Consider the following 27,149-nt stretch of genomic DNA (forward strand, 5'->3'; position numbering starts at 1 on the left):
ATGCTCTGTCTCATTGCTTCAGGGAATAGATTAAAAGCAAATCTGAAAGGTTATTTGCCTCAACTCTGCATGCTTATGCTCTGCTTCTTGTCCAAAAGTTTGGAAAACCAGCGCTCACAACATCTGGACACCAGAAGATGATTCCCCCAAACAGCTTTAGACTCCACCTCATCCTGGGGGAAGAAGAAAGAGCAGGCTACAAAGCAAAGACGTAGGGGGCGGACCGGGTGTTTCTGACAAGCCCAGGGAGGAAGCCACACGCTCTCTGAAGAGAAAGTATACACTCGCCTATGCAACAAAACAAAACAAATGGAGACTCTGGAAGAAGACAGAGCCTCAAAGAACATGCCAACAAGGCTGACAAATACACACTGCCAAATCTCTTTTTCCCCGTTCAGTCTCATTTTCATACCATATTGACGTGAACACATTCTGACGCAGGGGAAAGCACCTGGAGAGGTTTTTCCATGATGTGAGTCCTTGTCACTGGTGTCAGCCCTTATTACTCCACAGAAGGCTCGGCCTTTGGGCAGAGCAAAGATGTATGTTTCTGCCTTCACATTATCACTTAAACATTTAGGCTTTTAAGAAGTAAATTAGAATGTTTCTGGCAGACTTTTATTGCTGCATTAATCTTTTGTACATTTCATTTGTCCTCTTTTGTCAGTTTCTATAATGGCAAAACTGAGTGTCATCCAGTAGAAAATCTATTTTAGAAAACTGCTGTTTGACTTTCCATTGTCATTATTTATAAGTTAGACGAGAAGCCAATATATACATTTTATAGAAATCAGTAGAATCTTACAAGTTGAACTTCAAATCAAGCAGTCCCAAAAGGAAACAGCCCAAATCCTCTCATTCCATTCTATCAAAACCAATGACACCAACTATGGCAGTAACTTGACACCACTGAAGCAGATGTTTCAGCCAATTCGAGGGACTGTGGAATCAACCCAGCCATTTCTAAGGTTCCTGTATATTGGGTTCACTTCTACTTTCCTGAATTATGTTCCTTTTCATATCTATAGTTATATCTATATGTGCTTAACCCTTAGGCTTCTTAGACCTTAGGTTTGTCCGTGGAATTTCTACCCACGTGGTGAGTGAAGAGTTTAGACAGAGTTGCAGAATTTGAATCATTTTGATTATGACACCAAGTAAAGAAAATATTTGAGTCAAGCAAGTGGCCAGGAGTGGACTGAAGCAGCTATTTCCTTTTTTGTTTACCAGTGTGTCCATAAAAATGCTCCAGTCACTGTGTTTAAGGAAGAGAGAGGAGAAACTCAGAAAGTTAGATGTTTGATGACGAAACTACCCTCTTACCCCTTTCTTAAAAGATAACTCTCAAATTGTAATCACTGTTACCTCAGCTCACATGTCCACCCAGGAAGTGCTTCTTAGGTTTACAAAATGCACTGTCCATCCTGTGTTTAACACTCCCCGGCTGCTGACTGAATGCGGGTACCAGCAAAGCAATCCAAGTGTGGAACTGCAATAGCCAGGGTTTCATGATTGAGCAACCAAGCCCCGCCTCAGAGCATCAATCCCAAGGCCACTACCAGAGTCACTGAACAAATCATCAGGGTATCCTTTTGCATCTTGACACCACCAGCAGCACTTGTCCAGAGGAGAAGGGGGTCACACTTAAAAGGGGCTTAGAAAGGATATTTTGGAGTCTTGTCTACTAACTCCTGTCTTGAGCTGTACTACTGGCAAAGTCTTCACTGCCACTGGAGCTTAAAAGGCTCCCAGATAAGAGGGCAAGGTGGCTCTTAATGCAACAGCACTGATTAGGCAAGGACTGGCATCATTAGAAGATGCCGAAATCCTACTTCCCTCAGGGTCTCAACTCAGCACCAGCCAAACGCAGGACCGCTGCCAGGATTTCAGAGTGTGAAACTCTGAACTTGGCCTTGATTAAGCAGCAATCTTTTTTCTTTTCTTTCTAGTGTTAGGAGACGGGTTATAAATAATTAGAAATGTATTATGCAGTCCTGACTAATTCTTAACTTAGTTCCTTGATAGAAGAATGAGAACTGGAGATTCTCAGCATTTCGGCCGGCAATTTACTGATGAGGGAATTGGTTCTTGTTTTCATTAAAGCATTCAATCTAAATGTCAAGTGTAACAATACACATAAATGACCATTCAAAAAAAAAAAACACAATTTGAGCTTACACTGCTAATTAGATTATTTGGGGGGGTGTTAATTAAGAGAAATTGGATGGTTTGGGTTCTCCTGGTTTCTTAATTATATTTGATTGAATCACCATGTGATTCAAGACAAGCTATTGAGGCTTCACGCAACCCAATTCCCACCTTCTCTTCACCTTCAGCCTCTTCTCAAATTCTAAACTGTCACAACCTGACCCTGTGGATGTTGGGACACAGTGAGATTGGTACTGTGTTTATAAAATTGATTTACTGTGGTCTGTAATTACACATAACGATTTGAATTTTTGACTTGGCACTGCATTTTTCATTTAAACCGGACTGTTCTTCTCTACCCCAGAGAAACAGCGTTTACGTAATTGCTCTCAACTCATCGACTTGAGTATTATAAATCAGTCCTGCAATAAAAGACTTCCAGAGACACTGCAAGCATGCGGTTCTTGGCATAATTCAGGCCCCAGGACTGTTCTAGTTTAAGGACAGGAATTGAACAGCATTCATTTCTTATTGGATATGAGATGGGGAGGGCTGTCTGGAGCCTTCAGATCCGGGCAGCAAAGAGAACAGGCTGTAGGGCGATCGGGGGGCTGGGCTGACCCCAGAGAGCCAGCTCAGATCCATAGGTCTCTTTGCTTGTCTACTTCTATGTCCACCTTGACCTGCATACAAACTATACAGTGTGTGCGTGTTCCTCTATTATGTCTTATATATCACTGATCCTCCGTATTCACAGATTCTGTATTTGCGAATTCACCTATTTGCTAAAAATTTCTTGTAACAAAAAAATCAACATTCGCAGCATTCTCATCGTCATTCACGGACCTGTGCAGACTGGCAAAAAATGGGTCCTTGGAGCACGTGTTCCTGGCTGGAGTCGAACAGGACTTGTTGCTCAGCCTTCCCATGTCAGTTCTCATACTGTAAACCAGTGTCCTTTACAAGGTTGTTCAGTGCCATGTTTTTCTAACTTCGGTGTTTTTCGCTGGTGATTTACTGTTTAAAATTGCCCCCAAGTGTAGGGCTGGTGTGCTGGCTAGTGTTGCTCAGTGCAAGAGGCTGTGATGTGCTTTAGGGAGAAAACACACGTATTGGACAAGTTTTGTTCAGCATGAGTAAGAGTGCTGTTGGCCTTGAATGCAGATATTAATGAATCAACAATATGTATTAAATAAGATGTCTTTAAACATATATAAAATAATGTTATGTATTGATAGGTTCATGAAAATGTCACGAGGTTTGCAGGAACCTAGCCTAGTACTTCCCCTAGCAGCAGGGGGTTCAGTGTTTGCTAATTCAGGGTTCACGGGGACTTCACAGAACATCAGCACTGCAAATAATGAGAACTGACTAATATGGATAAAATTCTTCATTCCGTCTTCCATCCTGGAGCATTTTTGTCTTGGGCTAGCAGTTCCCAACCTTGGCTGCACATTCAACCCCTCTGGAGCCTTAAAAAAATTCCCAGTGCCCAGGTCCCAGGCCAGACCAAGTAACTGAAAATCCCTGTAGTGGAGTCAGAGCATTCATGCTTTCTGATGCACGTGAGTGGTTTTAATGGCTAGCCAGGCTGAGAACCACCGTCCTGGGCTGTCTTCTTCTTTTTTTTTTTTTTTTTTTTGTGGTATGCGGGCCTCCCTCTGCTGCGGCCTCTCCCGTTGCGGAGCACAGGCTCCGGACGCGCAGGCCCAGCGGCCATGGCTCACGGGCCCAGCCGCTCCGCGACATGTGGGATCCTCCCATACCGGGGCGCGAACCCGGTTCCCCTGCATCGGCAGGCGGACGTGCAACCACTGCGCCACCAGGGAAGCCCCTGGGCTGTCTTCTTACCTCAGTGTTCCCCTCAAACTCTGCCCACATCCTGGACATTGCAAACCTCCCCAGGTTGGCCGCCTGGTCTTAATAAAATGCACCCAAAGAATGGGCATTTTTTGTTTACTCTTTAAGTCACTTCAACAGAAAAGATACACATCATCGCTTTGGCTTCACATGCAGAATTCTGCTCGGGCTCTTCAGCCCAGGATTTTATCACTCTTGTCCTGCCCTCCAGGTAAAATCGATATTTTGGAACCAGAATTCCAACGTGAATGATATCCGGGCAGAAATTTCTACAGACTCCCTATACAATGTTTTGACTCCTGGGCAATAGTGCCTGCCTCTTGCTGTGGCCATTTCATCCTTGCTAGGCAGGAAGAGAGGGTCAGGGGTCAGCCTCAGGCTCTCTGTGGACAGGAATCAGCTGCAGAAAGCTCCGAGTACATTTTCTCTTGGTCTGGAAATTCGGTAGGTGAGAGCATAACTGATTCACAAACAGCGAAAAACGTGTTCTAGATCCAGGGACCAGTAGCGTCAGCGACATCTGGGAACTTGTTAGAAAGGCTCAGGCCTCACCCCAGACCCAGAATTAGAACCTGCATTTTAAGATCCCAGGAGATTTGTGTGCACATTCAAGGTTAAGATGTACGGGCTACACACCCAGCTCTGACTTACTGGCTTGACACCTGTTCTGTTGACACTGGGGGAGGTATCATCTACAGCAAATGCAGGCTGCTGAAGTAAGAATTTGGGATTTGGGTTGGAAGACATATGGCCACTCTGTGTCTCAGTTTTCTCCAGCAGTAGCTATCAAAGGCTCCATCATAAGACTGCTGAAAAATTGAATCATTTACTGTACATGAAAGTGTTTTTTAAACTGTAAAGTCCTACGGAAATATTAGTGATTAGTCGTCAGAGTAAGAATAACCCAATATAAACCAACACTGCTAACTGAAAAATCAACTCAAAGTACTAGCCAGTCTAATAATATTCATAGAGCATTTTCAGTGTATTATGTGCAGTAGGAAAAATATCTCTGATTGCTTGATAGTGTTTCACAGATTTACAAGAGATGAATTTTCTACCATGGCCTGTCATACCAAAAGAAGTGTCTTCCTTGCTGTTTCAGAATTCTTATCTACAGACAATCTTTTCTATGCCCCAATCAGAATAACGTTCCTTTGATTCAGATTCAACTTGGTCTTTCCTTTCCGCCCACTCATTTTAAGTGTTCGCATTTCATTTCCATTTTGTAGGGTCAGGGCACGTGAATCACCTTCTTTTCCATTAAAGAAAAGAACTCCTCATGAGACCTTCTCTTTGTCCTGAGAGTGGTAAGCAACACCGATTGACAGAAGTCCTTATTGAAGATTCTAAGTACTTCCATTATATTTAGAAATTCAAGCTAAGAACGTATAACACAGCTAGGTGACACCGGGTTCCTTATATGCAAAACAAGGAGGTTGGACTAGATGAACTCCTTCCTTCATTCATTCATCAGACATTTGTTGGGTTGCCCGTGTGTCAAGCTCTAAAAGCTGAGGGCACAACATTGAAAAAGCCATTAGAGCCCAGAGGATGATCTCTCAGCCCCTCCCTAAGCCAATCTGCTATGATGCTATTAGCATATTTATGCAGTGCCATTCTCATTTGGACAAGATATTTTCCTCGCATTGTTTGTTTCCCCATATTTTTAAAAAAGTCTGCCTTGTAATACTGATAGGACAGCCGGTGAGGGTGTCAGGGTAAAGGAGCTGCCAGCTGCTCACCGCAGACTACATTCTGCACCAGGGAAGGCACTCACTGATCTCATGCCTCCCCTTCCTGGCTCATCCCGATGCACTCCTTTCTCCCGCACATTTTAGGCTTTCATGGAAGGGTGACTGAACCAATGAATGCTCTGTCTCTTTAGTCTCTTTCTTTCTTCCCGGCCCTAGGCTGGGGATACTGTACTGTCCCTTCCCCAAACACAACCCAAAAGCACATCCTTAGGACCACCTTTCCCGAACCTTCTCCCTGAAGAGGAGGCCACACGAGGGCAAGCACAACCACAGCACCAGCTACCATCACTAAGGCCGGCCGAGTGTCAAGCACTGCCAAATGCGCCCTCACATTGTTCCAGTCGCTCCTCATTTAATGCCTTATGTGGTGGGTTCTATCATTACTCCTCCCCCACGTACAAACACACAAACACACGTTTCACCGAGAGGAAGCTGAGGTGCAGAGGGTAAGGGGCTTGGCAAAGATCACACAGCTAGGAAGGGGCGAAGGCCAGGTTTCAAAACCCAAGATTCTCTGACTTGCAAGCTTGACTTGTGTTCTTCAGCCCAACTCCACACTGTTTCTCATGCAAGAAAGAACTCCAGCCCTGACACTGGGCCTTGACACTGAACACTCAATATCCAAAACCCCGAGCAGGTCCACTGGCTCCTCATTCAGGGTCTCATAGTACTCATCTGGAAAATAGTTATAACAATGATAATACCTCTCCTACCTACCTCCCAGGGTTGCTGTGGGATCACATGCTGCCCATATTATCCATCCATCCATCCATCCATCCATCCATCCATCCATCCATCCAATACTCGCTGAGCATCTGCTCTGTGTTGGGCATATGCCGGGTATTAGGAAGGATGACGAAGGCCCACTAAGATGATGTATGCAAGATCCTTTTGAAATAAATTTTTTACCTTCCTGCAAAAAGAGTTTAAGCTAACTGCCTTATTCACTCACTCATCCAACAAGCACTTAGCTAACGTTTCTATGCACAGGGCACTATGCTAGTGACTAGGGCTACAGGTGCCAAAAAAGAGAATAATAAAAGACAGGGCAGCACAGATGCAAACAGTATCTTCTATCACTTATTAAGCCATCACCTTCTATCATTCAGAAGCACACAGCTGCTAGGAGTTGTAAGGCAGTGTTAATATTTTAAGTAACACTTTGCATGAAGGTGAAGAATTGCTGAAGGAAGTAAAAATTTTAGGTGATTTCAATTTCAATTAATTTGCTACAGTATCTCAAGGACTAATCAGAGTTTTTGAGGAGGTGGTAATGCACCAGGACCAGGATGCCTCTCTGAATCCTGGCTCTCCATTTCAGAATGACAGTGTCAGGAGAAATGCATAAAAATCAGAAAAGCTCTTCTCTTCTCTCTTGCTTCTATGGTAAATGTGCATGTTGTTTCTTTGGCTATTCCATGCAGTCACTTAAAATCCGCGGCTCTGAGTAGCATGAAGATTCCCTATAACTGAATTAGAAATCACCTGCTCAGCTGCCTGGGAAGCAACTCTTTTCCACTTGGGCTTTCCCTGACTGGCTCACAGAGCTTATGGTTTTGGTCTTGTGTGGGTGTTCTGAGGGCAGAGTCAGATGAGCATTTGCATAAAAAAGCCAAACCAAGATCCTTTCATTTTAAGTTAAACGCTAGAGGGAATTCCCTGGCTGTCCAGTGGTTAGGACTCCATGCTTCCACTGCAGGGGGGCACATGTTCGACCCCTGGTCTGGGAACTAAGATCCTGCATGCTGCACAGCGTGGCCAAAACAAACAAACAACAAAAAAATTAAATGCTAGAGGAGCAGCAGACTTAAGAGAAACAACCTAGTTTTCTTCCCCCTTCAAAGATGTAAGATAACCATGAAGTTTCCCTAAACAGAAAGCTGTGCTTCAAGAAGCATCCCCATAAAATGAACACTGACTCACCAGGTGCCCAATAGGGTGGGTAGAGAGCTCCTCATTCCTGAGTCAAGCCCCTAAGAGAATTGCTAGAGGCATAAAACAATGCCAATGTTTTATTTTTATTTTTATTTAATATTTTTTGGTTTGTGTACCATTTTTAAAGTCTTTATTGAATTTGTTACAATATTGCTTCTGTTCTTTTATGATTTGTTTGTTTGGCTATGAGGCATGTGGGAATCTTAGTTCCCCGACCAGGGATCGAACCTGCACCCCCTGCATTGGAAGGCGAAGTCTTTTGTGTGTGTGTGTGTGTGTGTGTGTGTGTCCCCTGCATTGGCAGGCGGACTCTTAACCACTGCGTCACCAGGGAAGCCCGGAAGGTGAAGTCTTAACCACTGGACCGCCAGGGAAGTCCCCCTATGTTTTATTGAAAGGACATTGTTGTTGTTTAGATACCCAATGGAGTTGGTCCTGATGGGGTTTTAAAGATGGTGTTGCATTTCTTAGGCCCTTCTTCCAGGAATATTATTTTCAGAAGACTGGAAGGTGTCAGGAGCACCACAATTTGTTTTCCTCATTTATTTACTCCCCAACTATCTCAGAATTCCAGAACTTTAAAACAGGAAGAGACTTCTTTTTTTTTTTTTTTTTTTGCGGTACGCGGGCCTCTCACTGTTGTGGCCTCTCCCGTTGCGGAGCACAGGCTCCGGACGCGCAGGCTCAGCGGCCATGGCTCACGGGCCCAGCCGCTCCGCGGGCTGTGGGATCTTCCCGAACCGGGGTACGAACCCGTGTCCCCTGCATCGGCAGGCGGACTCTCAACCACTGCGCCACCAGGGAAGCCCAAATCAGTAGTTCTTAATCTTGGTTGTACATTAGAATGATCTGGTGAGATTTTAGGAAGCAGGATGCCCAAACCATACCCCAGAGCAATATGTGGGATCCTCCCGGACCGGGGCACGAACCCGCGTCCCCTGCATCGGCAGGCGGACTCTCAACCACTGCGCCACCAGGGAAGCCCAGGAAGAGACTTCTTTAAGAATATGATTTAGAAATCATCCCTGACTGAAGGTGAAGAATTGCTGAAGGAAGTAAAAATTTTAGGTGATTTGCCATTTTATCACTTAAGGAACCAGAGGCTGAAAGAGATAACAGCAATTGCCAAGGTCACTCAACAAAGTTGATATTGAAGCTAATACTAGAGGCCCTATGTTTTTGGTCTTTATCATTCAAATTATATCAATGGTCATTAGTCTTTATATCAATGTCATTGATAGAGAGGGGGAGATTAATAGATCTGTGATTTAAAACAGATAATCCCTCGTTTAACACTAGAGTAACACACTGCAGGACCCCAATGTTGAGGCCTATGTACAATGTCATAAACAATGTAACCCAAACACAGCAGGGTCTAGGGTCTCCAAAAACAACAGTATGCCATTGGGTTTTTCCAGAAGCAGAGCTGTTGCATCTTCACAGTGGGTTGGCATTTTCCAGTTCTGGGCACTCTGTGCACCTGTTTTTCTCATATTGGCTGCCCACCACTGTTCAGCCATCCGCCACTCAAGACCTGCCACAGGACGCTCTTGTTTTTGCCAAAGTGGTCAGAGAGATTGCCAGCACTGATGTGAAGTCAGGTATTGTCTGGAGATCGGAAAAAGCGGCCAGAATCTTCACCAGTGGAAGGCTGGTTTCTCTACTACAGTTAATCCTATTAATCAGTTTGGGTTGTATTTATTTAATTCTGTGGTTTTTATTGTGACAATATATTTATGCAGATGTTTAAAACTGGGATGTCTATATGTATACCTGGAAGCCATCATTTATATACTTAATTATCTAATGAATTGACCAATCTGCCATTTGAAAAGATTGGGCAATTTCACAGGGATGTCACTATCGTAACACCTGGGCCCTAGAGATGGTTATTTATTGTTTATTGACACTTTGTAATGATCAGAACCACAGAATCTGTCATTTTAGAGCCTGCAAAAGCTTCAGGGATCATTTAATCAATCTTTCTGTTCTCCCCAGCCTACCTTCCAGATAAGACAATGGAAACTGAGGGAAGGTAGGTAACAGGCAGAAGGTCACATTATGAATGAGGAGAACTAGTTCAAGGAATGCTTCTACTTGGAAATGGGATCTTCAGGCAGTCTCTTACCTTTCAAATGCAGACCTTACTTTAACAGAAACAGGTGACATCCTATTAGTAAAGAGAGTTATGCTGGGAAGATCGCTATCAGGAAAAGTTTGGGCTTGAAGAAGGAGCTCTAGGGGAGGTAAGATATTTCAGATGCTTCTCATTAAAGATTTTAACTTAAGAGATAGATTTGTCCCCATTTAAAATCAATGGCTGTGAGTAGCATAAAGTTTGGTTTCAATACTTAATCTTCAAAGATTGAAATAATAATGCTTAAGATAGTTATCATTTATTGGGCTGTAAGCATTGTACAAAGAGATCTATATACATGTCATTCATTCATGCATACATTCATTAAGTATTTATTCAACACCCATGATATGCCAGGGAGTGTTTTGGACAGTAGGAATACTATAGTGAACAAGGCCAGGTCCCTGACCTCTTGGAATTTGTAATCAAGTGGGAGAGATAGATAATAAACAAATCAACAAGTTAAACTAGACTTCCAACATATGGAGATGTTACTGTTCCTTCTGGAAACTCACTAAAAAGACAGCAAAGGCATAAATGCACAAGGAAAAGGACACAGAGAAATGATAGGAGATGACAATGGGTATCAGCAGACCCCTGAAGTCAACAAAATTTTGGAAGCTGGGAAACGGAAGGACATGAAGGTAACTGACTCAGTAGACCAAAGAAAGGGGACACATATGCCCACAGCAATGGAAGCATGACAGTTTACACTGCAGAATTCCCAAGAAGTTTAGGACTCCAAAATCAGGTACCTCTGAAGGCAGGGGTGCTGGGAGCGGCTGAAGACAGGACGTTTGGTACAAAGTATGTCTAAGGTACAGGGAGAATGTCAAATTCTCTCTCCCACCCTACAAAATCAGGCAACTATCCTATCATCTTAGCACCTTTCTCCTGACAGCCCCCAGGACCCAGGCAGCCAGGCCTGTATCTTCCAGAAGGAGAAAAGGATTCCTCTAGGGGAAATGGACTAGTTCATGAGAAAAGAATTACAGCTGTGAGTCCCCAGGAAACAGCTTGGCCAGGCCCAAACAGATCTCTCCATGGTGAAATTCATACACACAAGTTCTAGTGGCTTCCTTTTAAATGAAAGGACATTTGCTTGAGATACAGGGTCCAAAACAAACAGAAAAATTAACTCAAGGAAGCACAGACAATGTTGGGAGCTGAAAAAGACTACAAAACTCAACTGTAACATCTTTAGAGATATTAGAAAAGGTTTGCACTCATGAAACAAGAACAGAATGCAATACGAAAAGGAACAAAGAACAAGAACACTTGCCATTTGAAAATATAATAGCAAAAATTAAAAATTATATAGTAGGTGTAGAAGATAAAGATATCAACCGGAAAGTAGAACAAGAAGACTAAAAGTAGAGCAAAAAGATTGAAAACAAGAAAGGGAAAGTTAAGGAAATTAGATGATCAAAGGAGAAAAGCTATTATCTGATTAAAATCAGAGAGAATTATTTTTAAAATTTGAGAAAATTTCCTAGAACTGAAGAAGCACAAGTTTTTAGATCAGGAGGGTTGGTGTAAAATCTTTGTCTTCAAAAAAAAAGGACTGTACTTAGGCTCAGAGAGGAATTTCACAATCACTCATGGGTGGGGATTATTACCCCTTTCTTAAATATGAGAAAATAAAGGCCAAGAGAGCTTAAGGCATCTCTCCAAGGTCACACAGCTAGGCATCAGTGGAACTGAAATCAGTGGAATCAGTCAGACCCAGGTTGGTCTGACTCCAAAGCATGTGCTCTGAAACACAAGTGGATATTGCCTGAGACCTTTCTGGACTCTGATTCTGCCATCAGTGTAAATCAGCAACCTTGCCAGATCCAAGCTACCAGCATGTGTTCTTGGATTAGCCAAAGTATAACAGAGGAGGGAACATTGAGAAGTATGGGATTATTTGCCCAAACTCTCCCTTCAATCGTAAAAACTAGGCCACCTCCATGGATATATTTGGGTGGTGATGCAAACCGGGGCAATTCTGGAGAGTCAGACTCATATTTGAACTGTGGGACTTGAGGAAAAGCAAACTTCTCCAGCACCAAAGGAAGACCCAACTGTACTTGTGATGGGCTTAGAGATCGGGTTCCCAATGGGATCCTTATGACCATCATGGATTTGTTTGAGGTAGAAATTTCATCAGAGTTCCCATTGGAAAGATGTGGTGTTGGGAGTCTATAGATTCTTTTTAAAAAAATTTTTTTAAATTTAATTTTATTTATTTTATACAGCAGGTTCTTATTAGTTATCCTTTTTATACATATTGGTGTATACATGTCAATCCCAATCTCCCAGTTCATTCCACCACCACCACCACCACCCCTGTCACTTTCCCCCCTTGGTGTCCATACGTTTGTTCTCTACATATGTGTCTCTATTTCTGCCCTGCAAACTGGTTCATCTGTACCATTTTTCTAGGTTCTGTTAATATATGATATTTGTTTTTCTCTTTCTGACTTACTTCACTCTGTATGACAGTCTCTAGGTCCATCCACATCTCTACAAATGACCCAATTTCATTCCTATTTATGGCTGAGTAATATTCCATTGTATATATGTATCACATCTTCTTTATCCAAGGAAACTCCATACTGTTCTCCATAGTGGCTGTATCAATTTACATTCCCAACAGTGCAAGAGGGTTCCTTTTTCGCCACACCCTCTCCAGAATTTGCTGTTTGTAGATTTTCTGACGATGCCTGTTCTAACTGGTGTGAGGTGATACCTCATTGTAGTTTTGATTTGCATTTCTCTAATAATTAGTGGGGAGTCTATAGATTCTTTACGTTGAAGACAAATCTGGCTTTCAAGCAGGCTTCTTCTAGAGTTCTAACAGCTCAACCAAGGGCCCCAAGTCTTTGCCAGTCTAGATGATTCCAACGGAATCTAAGCTGATTGATCTAAAAGAGGGAGGGGCAGAGGGGAAAGGTATTTCTCTGTACCCTCTTCCCAAAGTCAGGATTCTTAAGAGTTTCGTATCTCTCAGCCCATGCCATTTAGGTGGCAGAGAGGTCTCTTAGGGTCAACATCTTCAGAAGTAAATCAATTACCCGATACGATGAAGTGGAGTTGAAAAAACTGACCTGCGGGCAAAGCAATCTCCTGGGTCAAGGAATTTCAGCAGCCCTTTTGCTTGGAGTCACACCAGTTTGAGAGTTTGACCCCTGAGTGTATAAAGCTTCTTGCTCCTAAGCCAGTACAGGGGCAGCCAAAAATACAAAACCTGGGTTAAGTATAGGAACATATCTTTGTTCTCAGCCACTTGGTGGCTATTTTTCCAGTGTGAAGACCTAAGAAGTAAACATGAAATCCTTTACTTGCTCTGTCCTTTAAGAAAAAGCACTTGTTGCTCATGTTGACCTTTCTAAAAAGTTTGTTCATGCAACTGCAAAAGGATGGAAGGCAGCTCACAGGCAGACGTGTGGACGTGAATGAGGAGATGGTCACGAGCATGACCCCGGCGTTGAGCTACCCCAGTCGAGCGCTTAAAGAGCTTTTCTCTGAGCAACTGCTTCTCCAGTACCCCATAATTAGCCTGCTCTCTCAACTGCATACAGATCGAGTGGCTGGGGAAGAGGAGCAAGAGAATAGCTCTAGAAGCAAATAAAAATTATGCAGCTGTCTCCAGCTAGAGAGAGATCATCACCAACAGAAAATTAGGGAAAGAACTGTGACCATACAAAGCTTTAAATTCTTTCTCACAAATCGCACAGGTTAAAAAGAAAGCATTCAAGCAACACATCTTTGCTTGCAAGACATCCACCCTCGCTGACTATTGACAAAACTCATTCCTGAACAGCCGTGAGCTATACGACAAGGCTTACCTTGAATTTAGGGTCTGCAGCTCAGATCCCGATTCAGGGACTGGCTGACCTCAGTCACACTGTCAGCCTTATAACCAAATTAGAGACACTCTTGGGAAGCAAAACCTCTCAGACTTTGTAGGGGAGCCCACAATGCTTTGAGATTCCAGGTGAATTTGGAGCTACCTTGCCAAAATTTAACAAACAGTCATTTTTAGCCAAAGATGCCATTATTGTACTTGCAGTGAGCTCTGACTTTTAGAACAATATTTATATATAACATTCTGTCGGGATATTGAAATTATCCTGCTAAGCCTGTCAGAGTTAATATCACAGGCACCAAACAACTTCTTGGATAATGATGAACATGTGTGAATAATCCCCTTTCTCACAAACTATCTCCCTGAGGCCTAAAATTCTTCCAACTTTCCAAACATGTTGCAGTCCTGAGCTTCCTCCCAATGCACCCAGTGGATGCAGACCAGGCATCATTCCAGCCAGACCCTCACATCCACATCTTTTCTCAGCAAGTTCTCTCTCCAGCTCCTGAAAGTATTTGGGAAGGCCACATTCTGTGTTTAGAAATGCAGTTTGAGGTGGGAATTAGAGACACCTGCCCACTAAGTCTGGAAGCATAGAATGAAAGCACCATACAGGATCCTTAGGGGTCATCCAACCTCATGCCTTGATAAAGAAGAGTTCCTGAGAATGCAGGATCCCACACTGAGTTGGAGATAGAGTGACTTTCCTAGGCCACTACTCTTTCCTTTCAAACACCCTGCTCTCTCGGGACTGGCCACACTTCCCTAGCCTGCATCTATGTGCATAGCCTCATTTATCTCTATTAAATCTTATTCTGTTACATAAGGATCATTTTAATAAATGTGAATAATATCCTTACACTTATTGCCAATTTGAAAAGTTATTCCTGTTAGCGATGGATCCCAGAGAAGCAACAACAAAATTTTACCTATTCTTATTCTTTCTTTTTCTTCTGGTCCACTTTAAGCTATTTAGTAAGATACATCACTGCAACAGTCCTTATGGGGATATAGGTATTCGGGGAAGGCAGCTCTCTACAGAGCTGACTCAAAGTATCTTGATTTCAATTGAGCCTACCAGAAGAGCCATGTCATAGAGCTGCCCTAGGAAGCCTATTCCATCCTAGTTTACCGCAGAGCCTGGGCTGGTGGATGAACCACCCCTTACTTGTATCAGCATTAACAACCAGTGCAGAAATAATAATAATGAGGGCTATTATCTGTTGAGTATCTCCTATTGGCAAGTGCTTTACATGCATTTTTCATTGAATCCTCACAACCCTAAGAAGGTCTCTTAACTCATTTTCACTTAACCAACTTACTGGACCAACCGGTACTTTCCATTCCCTTCCAACTATTCACAGATGCCCGTGGCTCACGGACTCTTTACAAACTAGAATTTACTTGTGCACGTCTGCTCCCATCAGCTGACTTATTGGTGTACCAAGAGGAGGTTGAATTTGTCACCAAATCTATTTATGCCAGTTGTACTTACTATTGTAAATGTATCACTTTAAAAAGTGTAACAGAAATAACATATGAATTATAAATAAAGTTAACTGCTTAAAAACTTTGTTACAAGCTTTAGAAATATCCATTGTTTTACTTAAAAAAAATCTACTGTTGAATTCAGTGTTAGTGAGAAAACTATAAGCTAGATTATAAAAAGAGAAAAACCAGAATCTAGAAAGATTCTGTGCTCTGTTTTTGCAAATGTCTTCAAATTCTGGTTCCATTTTAAGGAAATCACAGACCATAATGCATCAAGAGTGTGATTTATACAGGAAAAACAAATAGCAGCCTCAGTCAGGAACCCTATCCTCAAAGAAAGGACCATCTCACGATACAAAAGATGGCACATGAATGTATTTACACTTGAAGTTAAAATAATATGTTTAAGGTCTTAAGCCTTTCTTTATGATTTCCTGCTTTAAACAGCTATTGCAATGAACACATCAACCATCCACCCTATCAAGCCAATTAAGAGATCTCCTACCGAAATGTATTCCCATTTTATGGATGAGGAAAGGAGGTTTAGAGGTCAAGTAACTTGTCCATGGTCACATACCCAGTTATTTGTGGGGCTGGAATTTAAAACCAAGACATCTGACTTCAAAGCCACGTTCTTGATTTTGATCAAGACTGCCTCGTCATTTATACCCCAAACTTGAATATCTAAAATGCCACTTATAGCCTTATAATTCCCTTTGCATTGCAATGTCTTACTGTGCAAAGGAGAAGGCTAAAGTATAAAATAATCTGTTATAAATTTTTAGCTCCGTATGGGTTTTGCTGGGCCTCAGCAAGGTTGGCTGTGAAACAAATCTCTAAAGCAAACTCTGTGCTCTCATTGGCTCTACTCTCTGATTGTAGCCATGGAATTTGTCTATAGGAATGGTCCAGACTTTCGGCAAAGAATGACTATCCCAGGGTATGTTGGGAGTTTTAGCCTTTCTCCAATCCACAAAAATCCTTTATAGCACTTTCCAGATTTTGGAAGCCCCCTGCCTACCTCACTGCCCCATCTGCATATCCCTTCTCTTACTTGACTTACACCTGCGATTTTCTAAGACCGTATTTTACCTAACAGAATGTCGAGGACTGGGGTGGGGGTAGGTGATGGCAGGAATGATACCTACAGTGTTCAAGAGTTAGAAAATATACCTCAGATTAATAGTAATTGCTTCTACTAAAATTTATCCTCACCTGTCACCATGAAATTCAAGGGTTTAATTTGCTTAATGTTAACAACATCAAAGATAAGCTACACTCATGACACATCTTTCCTCAGTGTAACCTGAGTTTGTCCCCAGAAATCTTAAGAATGAGAAAAGAAAAAAAGTAAGTAAATGCAAGATTAAAAGATTTTTTTGGCCCATTGTTCGTGGAGTAGCCACTGTTAGACTATAACTCTAAATCTTGTGAAATAATAGAAATTCTAAGACTACAGGGCTCAGAAAAAGTCTTAAAGAAGCCAGCCTGTTCATCTCCTTCTTCCTTCCCTCTTCCAGGCTAGTCCAATTTAAGCCATTTATTCCAGCCAGAATCCATCCTATTTTTGAAGTACAGTGGGGAATTAGAAACACTACTGCCTTCCTCTGGAGCTCATCTAGTGTTTAATAACCCTCACTGTCATTAGAGTCTAAAAAACTCCTCCTGGATAGGGGCCGGATGGTACAGCCTCATGACCCAAGGCATGTGTACCATGGAGGTCTTTGACTTTTCCCAAGCAGTGGGATCTCCGATGCATAATAAACTAGCAGGCTTCTTGCTTACTACAGTGTTTTTTCTGACTGTTCTTCCCCAAGCCCCAGAAAACAAACACTAGACACAGTGAGGAAAAGCACCGTCCTGTAAAACCTTTGGACTCTTGGAAACAGGAGAAGGATCAGGCAGTGGCAATATTGGGTCCTCTGAGATATCACTGAGCCATCTTCACAATGTCATATCAGGAAGGCCAGGGCCATATTTAAAAAAAGGTTCCCCCAAAGGGGAAGGAAGCTGAAGCTAAAAATATATCATGCCAGCTGTTATAAATGCTTCTCAAAGGAAGCAAAGCAACTAGAGTTACCTCTTTGAAGAGCAAATGAGGGGTTAAGGATCTAAGGGAATTTTTCAGTTACATGCCAGGTTGGCTACGTTTTGGGGAGGAAGAAATTTTCCACCAAGAAAGAAAGTCTGTTGGTAAAAGACAAAATAATTCCATGAACATTTTAAAGGAACTCCAAAGGACACCAGTGGCTCCCAAGGCTTAGGATGGGGATAATCTGCAGCCTGCAAGACCGAAGCAAGGTCTCCAAGCCTTGCCCCTCTTTTCAGTTTCCAGGAGACCACTTGCCAAGACCTCTTCTTATCAGGGCTGCCCAAAGTTGAGTGTTCTCTCTCCACCCCTTGAATATTTGTGTTCTAATGGTTTTTTACAGGATGGCTGGAATGAGCTCGAAGTAGCTGGCAGCCTTGTAAGAAAATGTGAAGGGCAGAGAGAAAAGGACTTCTTGCTTGGCCAAACGGGTATCTTTGAAAGAGCTGGCCTTGGCTGCCTAAGGGGCTGATGGAATTGTTTTTTTTTCAGTTGCAGATTCAGGGTTCCCAAAGGAGCCCCATTTCCTGAGATCCACAACATCCCTCCTTTTCACCTTGCTCTGCTGAAGTAGTTTTGTTTCAGCTGTCGGCTCTCTGGGGCCCAGCAGCCATCCTTTCCATGAAGGGATGGACCCTCCACCCCGCAGGAAGGCTGAGAAACAAGGATCAAAGTCCAAGAAATATCAAGGCACAGGATGCCCCAGTAGTTTTTACATTTTAACTTTCAATTTTGAAATAATTGCAGATCTACAAGAAATTGCAAAAATACTACACAGAGAGGTCTCATGTACCCATCCCCCCAGCATCGCCCAAGATGACATCTTACACAACTGTAGTGTATTACCAAAACTAGGAAACTGACTTTAACACAACACCCTTAACAAGACTATAGGCCTTACTCAGATCTCAGCAGTTTTTGTACACACTATTTTTTTGGTATATATTTGTGCATCTTCTCACCTATATAAATTCATATAACTACCTCCACAATCAAGATCACAGTATGTTACTAAAAGTCTGTTAGTATTGAGACCAAGTTGGTGACGTAAGTCATGATGACTGTAAGGATTATGATAGAATGCTAAATGATCAATATTATCAGCAAATATTTGGTGAATTCCCAAGGACACTTTCTTATTTATTTTGGAAATTCATTAATTTCATGAACATCTGCCTAGTGATCCCAGGAATTTATTAAGTCCCTACTGTTCAGCAAACGTTTCTGGCAGGGTGGGCAGACAGGCTTCAGCTCACATGCCATCTCTTATTGAATTATAGTGGCTGCCTCGAGGGGCATATTGAGGAGGACGCAGAGGCCACATCTGGGCTTAGCAGGAGACAGCCATTATCTAAGAGATGCTCTACAACAGGAGAGTGGCAGCTGAACACGTGCCAGGAATTTGCCATCTCCAACATTTCTGTGACTTTTTGAGGGTGTTCAAGGTGCTGGGAAAGAGGAATAAAGAAGACAAAACCCCTGTCCCCAAAGAGTTCATAATCAGGAAGGGGAGGCAAATATGTCAACCAAGAACTGGGACACAGAATGCTCAGTGTATGAGTCAGTGCAAAGCAAACATACTTGGGGTACAAGACTTGGATGGTCTGTGACATTGGTCAAGTTGCTTGGCCTCTCTGTGCCTCGGTTTCCTTATCTGTCAAATGGGAATAACAATAATAGCCACATCGTGCGATTATAAGAATTAAATGAACTAATATTTATGTAAAACGTTTTGAAGAGTACCCAGCATGTAGTAAGCACGATGCAGCGATTACTGTTAATTTACTTTTCATGATCTATGGTATACCCCCCAATTTTTAATGTATTGCTTTTATCATCAGAAAAATCAATTTAGATTAATAAAAGGAATACTAAGGTTCCAAGCTACACCATGAGACTGTAGAAGAAGTGGGAAGTTCAAATGGAGCACTTTGGAATAATTTTTGTAACGCAAAGTTTCTGAGTTCTTGCCTCAGTCTAGGCTAGCAAAGGTTGGCCTGTTTTCAAATCCAAATGTAAAGAATGCTAAGAAAAATCATGTATTGGCAATGATTTGAAAAGAAACAAGTTCCTTTCATTTGTAACTGCAGCACATAGTTTTCTCCCAGGTCAAATTCTGCCAGTGAAGAGTAGAAAATGGTTAGAAAGTCAGTCTGGGGCAATGGAGGTGGCACTGACCTCCCCACAGCGAAATTCTGTGGGCTCTTAAGAAAACCTGGACAGTTTACTTTTTCTATGGAAGACTTGAGACAGAAAGCAAACCTAAAGGTGCTAAGCCAGGTTCTAGGCATGTTGTATTTGGAATTGCTTGTGATGGTCAATACAAAGGCCATGATTTGTGACAGCCAATACCTGGGTCCTTTCTGGTCCCACAGGCTCATGATGAAGAATCTACACATTCTTGCTCTCAGTCATCAGACCCCTGAGTAGCCTTAAAAGGAGAGCTATGTACTGAAAATAGATTCTCCCCTCTCGTCTGAAACACCTTGATGCTCTCCAAAATGGTGCTTCATAGACTCTCGATTGTCCCAACCCATTCTTCTCTTATCTCATGGAAGAAAAGCCCCAGCTCAAAGATCTTGTGAGATCTCATTTGATTTAACTTCTGTAATCAATAAAAGGTACACTCTCCTCTGTCTAAATGGATGAAAATTGGTTGATTCTTGTTAGATTAGGACACAGTTTTTGCCCTCTAAGCCTCATCTTAATCCCTTCCTTCAAAAAATCTGTGTGGTTCCATCATCTATTTTTTAATGTATCATTTTCTCCATCTCAATGTGCCAGCACCTTCTCAAAGTCAAGATACATCCAAAATCAAGCTTATAGCTAGTTTCTCTCCCTATCTTGTTTCTTATCTCTTTGGAATCACTAACTCAACTTCCTTCATCCCTTAAATGCCTATCATGTGTGAAGCACTTCCAATTGATCTCTAAGATCTCTCTTTGATAAATCCAACGTTCACTTCCTGTCCTCATCTTATTGGACCTATCAGTAGCATTTGACTCAGTTGATCACGTTTTCCTTCTTGAAACCTTTTCTTCATTTGCCTTGACACACACACACACACACACACACACACACACACACACACACACATGATTTTTCTCCAACTTCAATGGTTTCTCCTTGGTTTGCTGCTTCCTCTGCTTTTCCGCAGCCTTCATGTTGATGTGCTCAGGCTCAGCCCTTGGTTCTCTTCTCTATCTGCATCTCTATTATGGTAATCTCATCTCGCAGTTTCATAGCTTTAAATATCACCCATGTGCTGAACTCCCAAATGTCTATCTTAGGTCAGTCTTCTCTCCCAAACTGCATGCTCATATATCCAATTGCTTACTAGACATCTCTGATTGTCTAACAGATGTATAAACTCACCATATATGAAACCGAACTCCCAATCTTACCCCCAAACCTCCTCAGTAAATAGAGACTTCCTCATTTCAACTGATGGCAGTACCATCCTTGCAAGTTGTGTAAGCAAAAACCCTGAAGTCATTCTTGAATTTCTCCCCTCACAACTCATTTATTCTGTCAGGAAATCCTTTTGGCTGTACTTTCAAAAATACATCTAGACTTGACCACTTCTCCCCCCTTCTACTGCAGCCATTCTGGTGCAAGTCATTAATGTCTTGCCTGGATTACTGCAATAGTCTCTTAACCAGTCTTCATGTTTCTGTCCTTGTCTTGGTACAATCTATTCTTAACACGGCAGCCAAAACAGTCCCTTTAAAACATGAGTCAGCTCACATCACTCGTTTGCCAAAAATCCTCCAATGGGATTGCTGAGAGCAAAAGTCAAAGTTCTTGCAATGGCCCACAATACCCTGTAGGATGTCTCCCTCCCTGTTACCTCTGCAACCTCTCCCACTGCTGTCTACCTCACTCACGCTTTGTCAGCCGGCCACCTTCTTTGCTTTTTCTCAAACAAGCTGGTACTCTTCTATCTTGGAATCTGAAGGCTTAAGGCCAAGCCATTTTCTATTGCAGTGAAATGGTCACAGCAGACTCAAGTTCCCCTAGACCATGCTGCATGGTCTGGGCTCAGGAAAGATACAATGCAAATGAGGGCACAGAGTCTGGGGGTGAGCGCTAGCACTTTGCTTCTCACTGTCTTGCCCAGTCTCTCTCATTCATTTAGCAGACACTTACTGAGTGCTTACTGTTGCCAGCCCTGGCCAGGCCTGGGCATTGATGTACATAATCTCATTTACCCTCACCACAACCCTCGCAGGCAGGTATCATGAATGTTCCCATTTTACAAGTGGGGACCTTGCTCAGAGAGGTGAAGTAACTCAGCCAAGTTGCAGTTAGCTAAATTCAGGTCTGAGATTTGGATGCAGGAAGCAGTGACACCAAAGTCCTTGTCCTGCCCACTTTGTCAAGCTGCCTCCCAGGTGCTGAGGAGATATTTGATAGAAGCACAAGCGAATGAATGACCCAAAGGATTGCAGTTTTGATAAGCACAATTCAACCACCATCGACAATGCAGAGGGGTAAAGCAATGACATTAATGTTTTGTTAAAGAGATGTTCTTGAAATACAAGTGCTGATATGACCTAAGTGTTTGAATGAAACTTTCTGGAGGAGAGATCTGAGCTCTTATCTTCTTTACTGATGCTCTGAAAAGGGGCTCTAACCCCTTTCTTCTCAAGATAAGTAATATAGTTACCTTGTTAAACCTCCAAGTCCTTTTCAGCTCAAGTACTACACTGGGCTCAAAGGCCTAGGAGACCATGACAATCATCTAAGCATTTCCTCCCCTCTGTTGGGCGAGGTAGCCACAGTGAAACAGAAAAGTGTCTGTTGACTACAATCTGATAACCATCTCAAATTGTACGAATCTTATCAAGACCCCCGAATGTGTAAATCAGCAGAGATGGAAATGTGATGACCCAAGACTAATTTCAAGACAAATGCCATAAAACTCAACCGCTTAAAATACAAAAGACCAAGTTTTGAGAGGGTAGGCAGCTCAGAGCCCGCATCTCTCCCAGCTATCAAAGAGTTTTGTAACAATTACTGGATTCTGTCACTGACCCAGGAAACTCCGGCCAAGAAGCTCTGTCATCCCAGCCTGCATGTGTCTGCTTGAATAGTTCAAGCCATCACTCTCTGTCACACAGAGGTTAGTGAAACTGTTCCCTGGATTACTAGTCTGTGAAAAAAACTGTCACCAGAACCTCTTGCACAATAAACTAATGATGCAATAATCACCTAATTCCCCAAATTTGCAAATTATCAATATCTAAATATAAAAATGGACAAAAGAATTTTAAAAATCTCATGTTGTGGCATTATCAATGAGGTATCTTAAGTACTTCTTTGATTATTCCACTAAAGTACTGTTTCAATCAATGTAGTAAAAATTCAACACTCTTACGTATTTGAGAAAGCCATTTAAAAAGGCCCATTAGCCAAAAGATCCAAGTGGAGGTAGAGGCCAAGAAACTGTCACTGACAATCCTTAATCCTCTCAGATCTTTTAATTGGGGGTTCCTGCATGTTGACAGGCACATAAGGTCTAACCGCAAAAGCTTTTCCCCGAGAAAGTTATCTATGCACTGACGCTGTCTTCAGGGACACATGCAAACTAGCATCAGGGAACTCTGTTTAATGGCAGGCCACTCTCCCACATTGCCACTTTACAGAAGCACCAGTGGCATGTTTGTCACTTTGCTCAGCCTAAGTGGGGAGCCATAGAGAGGAGGACTCCTGGCCCTGGTCCCAGCTGTGGGCAGAGTACTTTGCTTTAGTGGTCAAAAGAGGAGGAGGCTGTCCTCTGCTCTCCCCTCCCGCAAAGCCATTCCTGCCCCACCTCTCCTAAGGGGTTAGACTGAGCAAGAGAAGGCCACAGCAACCACACCAGGCCACAGCACAGAGCAGCATTCTCAGTTAGCAAACCTGCTCCCCCTGGTCAGGAGGAAAAGTGACGCTGACACCTGGGGATTAAAACCAGGAGATGCAAGGGAGGGAACATTCCAGAGTGAAATTAAAAAAAAAAAAAAAAAAAGGAAAGAAAAAAAGAAAGGAAAAGAAACAAAAGAAGTGAAAAGAAAGGAAAATGCACAAAGCCCATGAGGCTGTCTGGTTAACCATGGGTTAGAATCAGGTTTAGAGAATCACACGGGAACTCAGTGTCTCAGCAAATCCAAAAACCCCAGGTGAAAGATAGCGGGTGAAAGGCATTTCTGTTTGTGGAAACAGGAAGTTTCCTTCTTTCACCACTTAATCTGTCTCATTTAATTTTTTCTTTTTTTGGGGGTCTATTTGTAACCCGAATTTGGACCATCAATCATTTTTAGCTGCCCAGCGTTTTTCTCTTTCCAGAGTTGAAAGAACAACAAAGATGGGGTCCAAAGAGCCCTTTCCCACAGCCAATTCCAATCAGCCCTTCTCTCCCAGGGTTACAGGGTGCTCAGAGCAGACATTCCCAGTGGGACATGCCACACACAGCAAGTCGCCAAACCAGACTGCGCTAAAGGGCTTCTCGGGGACTTACTTGTACTTGTGCTGGTTCCAATCGTATTGATTGTTGTGGGGACGGATGAAGAGGAGTAGAGGGGCACGTGGCCATTCTCACACCCCAGGCTTTTGTCCTGCCAGTTGGAGGCGTTGATGCAAATCCCAGAATCCCGAGAGTTCTGCCACCCATTAAGCTTGTCGTCGGAGTTCTGTCTTTGGTGATAGTAGTACGTCTGCCCATAATCCACAGAGTCCGAGCGGCCTCGGTTCTGGCCGCCAAAGCTGGTCGACGTGCGGTCCTCCAAGTGGTTCAGCCACATGGCCAAAGCACTGCGGTCTTCCAACGAAGTGGCCGGATGGATCAAAGCGTAGGACAGCAGCTGCCTGCTCTCCTCGATGTGCTGGTTGTGTTCAATGGAGTGCGCCAGGATTTGGGGCAGCAGTTTCATATACTCTACTTTTGCGTCGAGGTTTCCTGGCTTCAGCAAAGGCAGGTGAGTCAACAGGAGGGAAATCACTTTATCCTTGGATTCCTGTTGCCATTGGTTAATGATTCCTGAAAAGGAAAATATGCAGGGCAAATAAGCAATTACACCCACAGTGGCACCAAGCACCACACTGTAAAGAGAATTCCTGGGGATTAGAGTCTCAGTCTACGTACCCTGGCTAAATTTTCTCAAAACAGCCTCTGCATTGAGTTGGATAACTGACCTCAGGTTGTCAGGGGGCAGTGACTCTGAGATGTTTGGGTGCTCAATCTAATTCTCATGCAGGTCTCCAAAGAGGCTATGACCACTTCGGTACAAACAAATACAATTTACAGCCATTTTATTTCTTAGGAAAGTCTAGGCATACCCTCAGATAGGTGAAGAAGGGATAAGAAAATCTCCATGGAAAAGTGAGTATAATCAAGGGTCCATATAGTGGAGTCTGCGAAGGTACGGCTGCTTTCCCTTCCCCAGACATTTGTGGAAAGTGGCTGAAGCCCTGGCAAAGGCATTTGTTTGAAGTTGGTAAAATTTCCTAGATGGAGAAATCTGTCAGGGAAAAAAGGACACCCCTCAGCTCGGTGAAGTACGCCTGCACCTTCCGCATGAGAAGCTGACTCAGAAAATGACTGTGATCTCAAAGCTAGAATGAACAATAGACCCAAGACTTAGCTCCAGTGGCACCTCTGATCACACATGCTAAGCAAGCTATTTTTCTTTAAATATAGAAGATCTGTTTGGTTATTTTTATTATGATAAAATATACATAATATTTGCCATTTTAACCATGTTTAAGTGTACAGTTCTGTGGCATTAAGTACATTCATATCGTTGTGCAGCCATCACCACTATCCGTCTCCAGATCTTTATCTTCCCAAACTGAAACTCTGTACCCATGAAACACTGACTCCTCATTCCCTCTCCTATCCCCTGATGACCACCATTCTACTTTCTGTCTCTATATATTTGACTACTCTAGTTACTGTATTTAAGTGGAATTATATAGTATTTGCCCTTTTGTGACAAGCTTATTGCACTTAGCATAATGTCTTCAAGGTTCATCCATGAAAAGATTTGTTTTTAACACTCTCCCAAGGAACCCCTCCTATTCCCTACTATTCAAAACACAGATTTTTGGCCGTTAGGTAAACATGGATTAATTGCCTTAACTGGCCTTTGAAAAGTAGCTTGTTTTGGAGACTGATAGTTATCCATGGGGTCTGGGATGATAGGAAAGAAAGCTCCCTCCAGAAAAGTCATTCCGAACACCCGAACACCTCAACTCTGGCCCAGTGGTGACTGTAGAAGGGCTAGGGCTTTCACAAAGTATCTGCAGGGTTGAAAAGGCATTTCTGGAATTTAGCAGAAGGGCTTCACAATTCTAGTGAGGTACAAACATACCAGAACAAGCTCAAGAGTCAGTGTTGACCATAAGCTACAAAGGCACCAGCTTTTGTAGGCACCAGGCACCAGGCACCAGTGTAGGATAAGGCCTCTCAAGACTAAGGGGTGTATTCAATGAAAAGTATCAGGCGAGAAAGACATGGTAAGTAATGAAAGAATGTGGGCTTCAGAGTCAGGCACACATGGGCATGAATCCCAGCTCTGGCACCTAATTGGCAATGGAACTTTGGTAAGTTACTCAACCTCTCTGAGCCTCAACTCCCTCATCAGTGAAGAGTGCTACCAAGAGCACCTGTCCCTCCTTGTGTTATAGGATTAAATGAGGTAATGTATCAAAAGGACCAGTCAAGTACTTGATAGTGGAAATAATTCCTTCTATTTGTCTCTGCATTAGTCAGGCCCATGTTAGAGCCATGCTGGGTGGTTTCAGATACCAAGTTTTAAAAATAATAGAGGCCAGACACTCCAATAAAGATCTATTTAAAAAAACAGAAACCAGAGATGACCCAGGGAAGGTCATTAAAAATTATCAGAGTTGATACAAAGCTACAATAATCAAGACAGCATGGTACTGGCACAAAAACAGACACATGGATCAGTGGAACAGAACAGAGACCCCAGAAATAAACCCACACACCTACGGTCAATTAATCTTCAAGGAAGGAGGTAAGAATATACAATGGAGAAAAGACAGTCTCTTCAGCAAGTGGTGTTGGGAAGTTGGATAGCCAGCCAGATGTAAATAAATCAATGAAGTTAGAACACACCATCACACCATACACAAAAATAAACTTAAAATGGCTTAAAGACTTAAATATAAAACATGATACCATAAAACTCCTAGAAGAGAACACAGGCAAAACATTCTCTGACATAAATCATACCAATGTTTTCTTAGGTCAGTCTCCCAAGGCAATAGAAATAAAAGCAAAAATAAACAAATGGAACCTAATCAAACTTGCAAGCTTTTGTACAGCAAAGGAAACCATAAACAAAACGAAAAGACAACCTACAGACTGGGAGAAATATTTGCAAGTGATGTGACCGACAAGGGCTTAATTTCCAAAATATACAAGCAGCACATACCACTCAATTACGAAAAAAAAACAAACAACCCAATCAAAAAATGGGCAGAAGACCTAAATAGACATTTCTCCAAAGAAGACATACAGATGGCCAACAGGCACATGAAAAGATGTTCAACATCACTAATTATTAGAGAAATGTGAATCAAAACTACAATGAGGGGGCTTCCGTGGTGGTGCAGTGGTTAAGAATCTGCCTGCCAATGCAAGGCACACAGGTTCAAGCCCTGGTCTGGGAAGATCCCACATGCCGTGGAGCAACTAAGCCCGTGCACCGCAACTACTGAGCCTGCGCTCGAGAGCCTGCAAGCCACAACTGCTGAACCTGCATACCACAACTACTGAAGCCCGTGCGCCTAGACCCCGTGCTCCTCAACAAGAGAAGCCACTGCAGTGAGAAGCCTGTGTACCTCAATGAAGAGTAGCCCCTGCTAGCCTCA

The 27,149-nt window shown here is 42.8% G+C and overlaps 1 protein-coding gene across 7 annotated transcripts in view; it reads right to left on the reverse strand.

The window, feature by feature from the left end:
• The window catches only part of SAMD4A (sterile alpha motif domain containing 4A), a 105,137-nt gene that overhangs the window by 41,817 nt on the left and 36,171 nt on the right, over nucleotides 1-27,149 (reverse strand). For 6 of the 7 annotated variants that reach the window (XM_055088441.1, XM_028495903.2, XM_028495905.2 and 3 more), the window contains one exon: nucleotides 23,770-24,288. In XM_055088441.1, coding sequence (XP_054944416.1) covers nucleotides 23,770-24,288 — 519 coding nt within the window. Of the gene's footprint in view, nucleotides 1-23,769; nucleotides 24,289-24,587; nucleotides 24,640-27,149 lie in introns of those variants that run through there. The other variant, XM_028495901.2, reaches the window with a different exon arrangement.

Source organism: Physeter macrocephalus, chromosome 11 (genome assembly GCF_002837175.3).
Source record: "Physeter macrocephalus isolate SW-GA chromosome 11, ASM283717v5, whole genome shotgun sequence".
Lineage (NCBI taxonomy): Eukaryota > Metazoa > Chordata > Mammalia > Artiodactyla > Physeteridae > Physeter > Physeter macrocephalus.